This window comes from Cebidichthys violaceus, unplaced genomic scaffold (assembly GCF_023349555.1).
Source record: "Cebidichthys violaceus isolate CVI_PGR_0920_01 unplaced genomic scaffold, fCebVio1.0.p SCAF_25, whole genome shotgun sequence".
NCBI lineage: Eukaryota > Metazoa > Chordata > Actinopteri > Perciformes > Stichaeidae > Cebidichthys > Cebidichthys violaceus.
The window spans coordinates 6,232,748-6,241,593 of record NW_027176428.1 but is presented as its reverse complement, the minus strand read 5'-3'; the positions used below and the strand labels follow the sequence as shown (position 1 = coordinate 6,241,593).

General features: G+C 40.0%; 1 protein-coding gene across 1 annotated transcript; it reads left to right on the top strand.

Annotated features, from left to right (window-relative positions):
* The first annotated feature begins 1,911 nt into the window (after nucleotides 1-1,911).
* Nucleotides 1,912-6,159, top strand: cnpy2 (canopy FGF signaling regulator 2). The gene is made up of 6 exons (XM_068720546.1): nucleotides 1,912-2,000; nucleotides 2,186-2,292; nucleotides 2,392-2,507; nucleotides 3,365-3,562; nucleotides 3,723-3,819; nucleotides 3,944-6,159. The coding sequence occupies exons 2-6, from the start codon at nucleotides 2,193-2,195 to the stop codon at nucleotides 3,985-3,987; spliced, it is 555 nt and encodes a 184-aa protein (XP_068576647.1). The 5' UTR covers nucleotides 1,912-2,000; nucleotides 2,186-2,192; the 3' UTR covers nucleotides 3,988-6,159.
* Nucleotides 6,160-8,846: the final 2,687 nt, after the last annotated feature.

The following is an 8,846-nucleotide window of genomic DNA, read 5'->3' as shown; positions in this document are numbered from 1 at the left end:
TACTAACTTAGTACCTTTCAAAAACAGCTTTATTTTAGATAAAATAATATAAGTTGTAGTACTAATAATAAGTAAAAAAGAGTACAGGAAAGACAATCGAAACAGACAGTGATATATAATAATAACAACAACGTCAAACAACAATAGAATCCAACATAAAAACACATAGTTATGATTGTGCACTGCCAGTTTGGCCTGATAAATAAACCAAACCTTTTCCTTGACCAAACACTGAACTGCACATGTATGTTACAATTACTGTGCAGATGACCGCAGTGCCTCCTGTGTTCACCATTGTGCCTCATTTCTTGGATCTCAAGCACGCTATCCAGTCAAAAACGATTACAAATCAATACAAGAATGTCACATTGTTGTACTCAACTGTAGTACACAAGTAAAACAATTAGAATCATTATAAGAATGTGTGGTAGGGTTGAGGTATAGAGAGGCTTAAAAGTCTAATATGTTTTCAAATTTGTATTCTTTTAGCCATTGTGTTCTGCATTTGCCATCATACTTTCTTTAAGACAAATATTTTTCTATACATTTGTGCAAAAGACCTTTTAGTAATTTAACTTTTGCAAAAATGACAACAAACACTTTTTAAATAAATGAAAGAACCAGCACTTGATTACAAAAGAAATGTGCCACGGTGTAATTGAATGCATGTAAGCTGATTATATAGTGAATGATTATGAAATATAAAAAAACATATTTGAAGGGAGCATTGATGAGATCACAGCAGAAAAGCAATGCTTAGCAGTGAGCGATCGGTGTTGAACTCAACATTCAGTGAACATATCTCACTGCAGGTCACATGCATTTGGTCGAAGAATGTAAGTCTGGCTGTTTTATAAAATACCTTCTAGTGAAATGCATGTAAAACATGGTAATGTCCTCAGTTATACCATATGTTTTATTAATAACTGCATAATGTGTTGCATTGTGAAGTGTCTGAATATGGGAATGCCTGTTAGGATTGCCAGAGACCATTTTCTGCTTTCATTCCCAGGAAGGAAATTGGCACTGTGCTGTAAATTAGATTAAATGTTTTTTATTTGATTCGATTGAACAGTATGATACAGTATTGAGACCCCACTAAAAGGGTGGTTTTCTGATTTTATCTTCTCACCAGATCTGTTGTTTGTATTATCTGCCATCTCTGTTATGTTTGTTTATTGTTAGTTGTTTCTTGTTGAATATAAAAAGTAAAAATACTTTTATAAATCATTATTGTTTCCGAATCTCTTTTAATTCTTTTTTTAGTGAAAAAGATATTGGAAATTCCTTCCTGGGGTGTATTTTGGCTCTTATTTATAAAAAATGTCGACCTATGGAGAAAATATAGATTCTGAAGACCAAACACCATGTGCTCGAGACAGCGGAATATATTATTGCCATCTTTCAATTTAAAAAAAAAAGTTTTAACATTTGTCATGTATTATGTTGTAAGGCTATTGCCTCTGAAGGACTAAATGTGTTCTTACTAGTTTTCTCAGTGGTGGTTAATAATGCTGGTGGACTGCATTTGATTATCCATCCTGCCACCTAATATGCTTTCCTTCACAAAATAAACTCTGATAGCACACATGTTAGACCCCAGCACAAAATAAGCACGATGCCGGGTTGGGATAGGGCTACCAACAATTTTGTTTACAGAGTTTTTACTCAAAATAATTATCACCCAAATTGTAAAATCAATTACATTTAATGTGCTATCTATGATCCTGCACACATGTTCGTCTTCGGTTAATTTCAGTCGATATTGCGGATTTTAGCCGGCATAAAACCAGCAAAATGTCTCTGAAATGAAGAGGTTGCCTTGATAACGTTAGAACGGAGCCCGTTGGCATCTTCCCGGACACGTGAGGGCGCTGTCTGGAGCGCGAGCTCCATCCTTGTCCAGCAGCTCCGTTGCCTACGTCACCACATTCCACTGAATGCGATGGAACAGCGTGTTAGAACGTAAAGGTGGCCTCAGAAGACACTGCCAGAAACTTGTAAGTTGAATGATACATGGTGACAAGATGTGTGTTTTTGTGTCGAAATCTCTCTCTCTGGTTCACGCCAGTCGAACAGAAATAATATTTTGAGGGCGTCGATTAACTTCTCACAGAATCACTTGAGTGTTTCTTTTGCCGGTTGATGTGTGTTGGGTCTGTGTTGTGGTGAAATCTGTGTTTAGATGCAAGATGAGGGAAGCGGCCGTTCTGCTCGCGCCGTGTGTGGTTGTGTGTCTCCTCCTGAGCTTCAGCCAGGAAGCCAGACAAGGACAGGACATCAAATGTGGAGGTATGTGTCTGTAAACCTCACTCTCTGTCCAGGGCACAAATAACGTTACACGGACAAGTCCTAATGCGTACGAGCGTCCTCTCCCTCTGCTCCTTGCAGCGTGCAGGGCTCTGGTAGATGAGATGGAATGGGCCATCTCCCAAATAGACCCAAAGAAAATGATCCAGATGGGATCCTTCAGGATCAACCCAGACGGAAGCCAGTCCATTAGAGAGGTAAACGTGCAGCAGCACAGCCACGTAGTAATATATGTCCAACCCACTCTGTAGACGGCACCACTTCAGTACTATAGTTCACAATGAAGTAGTGCTGCATGTGTGGTTTCTTTTTACTTTTTTAAGTACTTAAGTACTTGTTTTGGTTTATCAGCTGTTTTTCACTAGGATGAGATGCTACTACTAACCCAACGAATTAGACCAATGCAAATATTTTGATACACGATTAAAAGTTAAAGTGATTTTTAAAGAAAGAAATGTCAAACATTCTCTTCTTCCAGCTTCTCGGATGTCTTTATCGTATATGATAGTAAAATCAATATGTTTGGGTTTTGGGCTGTTTGTCAGACCACAAGAGACAGCTGATGATGCCCCCTGTGCTAGGATAGTGAAATAGTGATGGGTATTTTCTACTGTTTCTAATGTTTTATAGACCAACCAGTTAATCGATTAATTGAGACAATAATCTTCAGATTAATCATAAATAATCTATAGTAGCAGCCCTGTTGCTGTTAATAATGTACAGTCAGATGACCACAATGTGGGATGAATATCAAACCATAATACTTTTTGAGTGCTAAATGAATTGTGTCTATAACTCTGTATATCAAAAACTGTGTGCCGGATATTATGGTGCGAAAAAATAAATCAAATTTAGTCTTAGATTAAGTGTGAGCTGAGAGTAGAGGGACAGAAATCAGGGAAGTGCTCTCATATTATCACCTAACTGTTTAATTAGCAACACAACTAGACTGCAAAATAAAGTATTATCACTTTGTTAATTAATACCACTTCTGGTAAGAGACGCCTCACATCCTCACTAACTCAGAGTTCTTCATGACCGTTCATGGCACCAGGTTCCTCTGGCTCGCTCGGAGGGAAACCTTCTGGAGCTGATGGAGACTGTGTGTGAGAGGATGGGGGACTACGGCGAGCACACAGATTCTTCCACAACCAGGAAGTCCTACATTAGGATAAAGTCTCGGAGCGGTGAGGCCATGGACCTCTCAGAGGCCACGCTGGATTCAAGACTTACAGGCAGTTTAAAATTTGCAGTGAGTACAAAATTTCCCCAAATGATTCTTAAATGCTTGCATTACTCTGCTTTTATTATTAATTATTATAATGTTTTTTATGCAACCCACAGCCGACATCTTTAAAAAAAATCAGTGAATGGTGCAGCTTGTAAAAGTTTTTTTAAACTTATTTCTGCAGTGTGAAACAATTGTTGAGCAGCATGAAGATGAAGTCATTGAATTCTTTGCTCATGAGACAGAAAATATCAAAGACAAACTCTGCAGCAAGAGGACAGGTATGTTTAAAACATGCCTGATTTTATTTTTAAGTCTTACATACTATTACTCATTTCTGTTATGTTGTTCCCTTCCAGCGACTGTATTTTAATTCAGTGTTCACATGTTCTGTGTGCTCTGCAGACCTCTGTGACCACGCTCTGAATGTGCACCATGATGAACTTTGATATCATCTTGCCATGGCTACTGTCTCTTCTCAGCCGAAATGGAGACGTTGGGTGCTGTACTGTTTTCAGTTGTCTCTTTATAACCGGTTTATGTCATGGCAGTAATAAATTATAATGTAAGATAATAGAAAATCCAACTGAAGATACAAGTCTTGTTCCTTTGATCTGTGACAATTTATGGACCAGTTTGCCAGTTTTAGCTGCATCTCTTTGGACTATCTTGTTTATATACTGTAAGTTATTATACTTTTCAATATTCTTTGTTTCATATAAAATCCCTTTTCTTGCCTTAAATTGCTCTTAAGATGAAACGGAAACTGTGAAACTGCAAATATGAACTTATACTTCCCAGTACAGGATTTCTTACAGGATTAGTTGTGTATGTACAGTAAATGTTCTAATTTAAGACACAAGTACACAGAGATCAGGTTGAAATTTGGTCAAGTGGTCCTTAAGTCCATATTAATTAATTGATAGTCTCTCAAAGCTATTCATGCTATTCATGTTTTTTATTCATAGTGAATGAATAACCATACTGCCCAACTAGATTTTAATTTTTAGTTTAAGTTTTTAATGCTCACCAATATTTATTGAACTGTCTAAGATCACAGGAATAACTTGTTTTGGGTGAATATTTCATTAGGTAAAACTGAAAAGTTCAACACACATTATATAAGATCAGACATGACGATGATTTGAGTGGAGTTAGTTTCACTGTTGTCCAAGTGGTGAAATGTGCCTTTATTGCTGAACAAGTGTTTCTAATATAACGTCACACCCTTCCAACATTGATCCTCTTTCCCTATTAGCTCCGTGGTATTGTTACTGTTAATGTGAAATGTATTATAGTTTAGAAAACGGATACAATGTTGCTGCTTAGGTGGGTGTGTTAATGCTGAAAATGAACTGATCACACATTTTTTGCCAATTGAGGATCCTTTGAAAGTTGCAGCAAAGTCAAAAATAATTTAAGGAAAGAAGAAGATTTCTAAAGTTCTGAAAACTTCCAACCACTGCCTTTTCTAAAAGTATGAATTTAAGCTTAACTATGAAGCGTTAAGCAGCATATAGCCTTTACTCCCAAGGACTTTCCTTTTTGTCTAACAATGTTTTGGATCGTAAACAGGCTGAAATGTTTGGAGTAATGTTAACAGTAATTGTTAATGAAAATTGTTTCTACTTTCCCTCCATGCTGCCCTTCTGATTCAGAGCAGAAAATAGCTTTATATCCAAGTACAGAATAGTTTGTAGCTTCAGGAGCAGGCAAATGTCTCCTCTTCTTTTCATGAAATACTACATCTGCAATCCTATTGAATTATGGTATTTGATTAAAGCTTTTAGTTTTTACTTTTGAGCATCAAGATTAAAGTTCAGTTTTCTCCAGTGTAACACCACTAGAGTGTGCTGTAGTCCACAATCTGGTAGTTGAGTCTGAATTAAATAATCATATTCAGTTGGAAAGTCCACATGCTGTACTGTTGATGTAGAATAAAAGTATTTTTGGTATAATTTATTTTTTGATGTGTGGAGAAAAAAAATAAGTTGCTATCTTACAGGACGAATCATCTGCTATTTCCTTTTTTTATATATAAAATTAATCCCAAAAATAAAAAAAAATGAGGTAACAGTTTGATAATTTAAGATCAGTGATTTACAAATGTTTTCACACACGTCGGCAGTTCATTGTAGCTAGTGTTTTTCGATGTATTGTTGGACAAATTTCTTTGAGAGGAGAGGGCACATACAGCAGGCAATACTTTATTACGTAATATTTGTATTTAAAATAATGGAGTGCTGTCAAAAACTACTTGAAATGTAGGTGGGAAGACCATAACAATTTAAATACTGCTTCAAAAAGAGCAGTTTAAAAAAAATACTTTTCTCAACAATAGTCACTAGAGTTCAGTTCAGTTGTATAACAGTCTTCCTCAACAGATGGAGTTTGTCCAGTTGTCATGAAATTGTACATTTTTAAATTTCCATTTTTTCTCTTCAGGACTTGTGTTGTCATAAATGTTGAGATTGAAAGTTCATTCTTGACCTTGGAAAGAGCAGATAACAAAACAATCCAATCAACACAAGAGGAGATTAACTTTCCACAGCATGTTGTTAATGCACTCCATTGTTTTATTTACTTACAATGCAGAATAATGAATTGATTTATGCCATAAATATCACCACACCATTAAATCACTCCAAATAATCAATCTTTTATTATATCCTCTTTCATAATTTCTCAGCCTATTATTAACCTTAAACACTCTAGAAACAGTGGAAACATTTGGAAAAAAGGTATGACATGGTCTGCTTTACAAGAATAGATTTTAAGATGTCCTTAATGTCAAATTTCTACATTTCTAAAACAACAGTAAATGTATCATTACTTATCCCAATTACATTACATTACATTACATTACAGTCATTTAGCAGACGCTTTTATCCAAAGCGACTTACAATAAGTGCATTCAACATTGGTAATCAAAAGAACTACTAGTCACCAGAAGTCATAAGTACATTTCCTTTTCCAAACAAGCATCTAAGAGCATGAAGCAGAGCATAACTCAGAGCCAAAGTACAGAAACAAGAAAAACAGTTAGTGTTATAAGTAATACGAATACAATAAGTGCAACAAGCTAGTATGAAAACAATAAGTGCTAAGTGGAAGGCTCGGGGTAGCACTTCCTGAAGAGGTGGGTTTTCAGCCTGCGCCGAAAGATGGGCAGCGACTCCGCTGTCCTGACGTCAGTGGGAAGTTCATTCCACCACTGTGGGGCCAGGACAGAAAACAGCCGTGACCGGGTCGATCGGCCGCCAGGACCTCTGAGCGACGGGGCAACCAATCGCCCCGAGGCAGCAGAGCGAAGTGGCCGGGCGGGGGTGTAAGGCTTGACCATGGCCTGGAGATAGGAAGGAGCTGTTCCTTTCACTGCCCTGTAGGCTAGCACCAGAGTCTTAAACTGGATGCGAGCTCTTACAGGTAGCCAGTGTAGAGAACGGAGAAAGGAAGTTGTGTGGGAGAACTTGGGGCGATTGAACACCAGGCGAGCTGCGGCTTTCTGGACAAGCTCCAGAGGTCTGATGGCCGACGCCGGGGCTCCGGCGAGTAGAGAGTTGCAGTAGTCCAGGCGGGAGATGACAAGAGCCTGGATGAGAACCTGCGCCGTCTCGTCAGTCAGGAAGGGATGAATCCTCCTGATGTTGTAGAGCAGGAATCTGCAGGAGCGTGTAACGGATGAAATGTTTGCCGAGAATGACAGTTGGTCATCCAGGGTCACACCCAGGTTCCTCGCAGTCCGAGTTGGCGTCACCATGGTATCATCAATGGTGATGGACAGGTCCCGCTGCGGGCAACCCTTCCCCGGGAGGAATAGTAGCTCAGTTTTGTCTAGGTTGAGCTTGAGGTGGTGTGTCGTCATCCACTTCGAGATGTCAGCCAAACACGCAGCAATGTGCGTCTCCACTTGGGTGTCACCGGGGGGAAATGACAAGACCAGCTGGGTGTCATCGGCATAACAATGGTAGGAGAAGTCATGCGAGCGAATAACAGAACCCAGAGATGTTGTGTAGAGCGAGAAGAGAAGGGGGCCCAGAACTGACCCTTGCGGAACCCCCCCGTAGTCAGCATGCGTGGTTCCGACATGGCCCCCCTCCAGGTCACCTGGTAGGATCGACCCGTCAGGTAGGATGCAAACAGGGAGAGTGCAGAGCCTGAGACGCCCATCCCCTCGAGGGATGAGAGGAGGATTTGATGGTTCACAGTGTCAAACGGCGCAGACAAGTCCAGGAGAATCAGGACAGAGGAGAGAGAGTTAGCTTTCGCGGCGTGAAGCGACTCTGTCACCGCAAGGAGGGCCGTCTCTGTCGAGTGACCCACTTTGAACCCGGACTGGTGAGGGTCCAAAAAGCTGTTTTGGTGGAGATAGGAAGACAGTTGGTTAAAGACAGCACGTTCAAGTGTTTTGGATAGAAAGGGTAGAAGAGAAACCGGTCTGAAGTTCTTGACATCAGAGGGGTCAAGTGATGGTTTCTTCAGAAGGGGGGTGACTCTGGCGGCCTTGAAGACCGTGGGAAAGCATCCTGAAACAAGAGATGTGTTGATGAGGTGGGTGAGGAAAGGAAGGAGTTCAGTCGCAATAGACTGAAGAAGAGGGGAAGGGATCGGGTCAAGGGAGCACGTGGTGGGGCGGTTAGATGTAACAAGGTTGAGGACCTCGTTAGGGGAGAGAGGAGCCAGAAAGGGTAAGAAGGGGCGTGGAGATGGGAGGGAGAGCTGTGGGGGCAGGATTGGACAGGGAGAGAGGGGCTGAGAGAAGGAGGATCTGATATCGTTTACCTTCTTGTCAAAGAAGTTGGCGAAATCATCAGGGAGAAGGGAGGAAGTAGGAGGAGGGGGTGGGGGTTGGAGGAGTGAAATGAAAGTTTCAAAGAGTTTTTTAGGATTGGAAGCAGAGGTTAGGATTTTAGAGCGGAAGAACGCAGCTTTAGCAGTAGATAGAGAGGAGGAAAAAGTGGAAAGAAGAGCTTGGAAGTTAAGAATTAAATTAAAATCTCTACGATAACACTGAAACTAAAAAATACATTAAATATCAGCAACTTCCATTCCTTATCAGGCACAATACCAATGTTGATTGTACGTTGTCGTTAGATATTTAATTACATGAATCGGAACAATGTTTATCCAGTTGACTCACTTTCAATCACCCTTACTCTGAGACCACTGAGGGCATGAAAACCACCTGCTCGTTTCCTTCTCTCTCTGTTTCCGTCATTTCCGCATCCTTGGTTGTTTTATTCGTCACCTCCACCTGACAGTCCTCACTCTGACTAGACACATTTGTGACGCTCTTGTCTCCTATTGC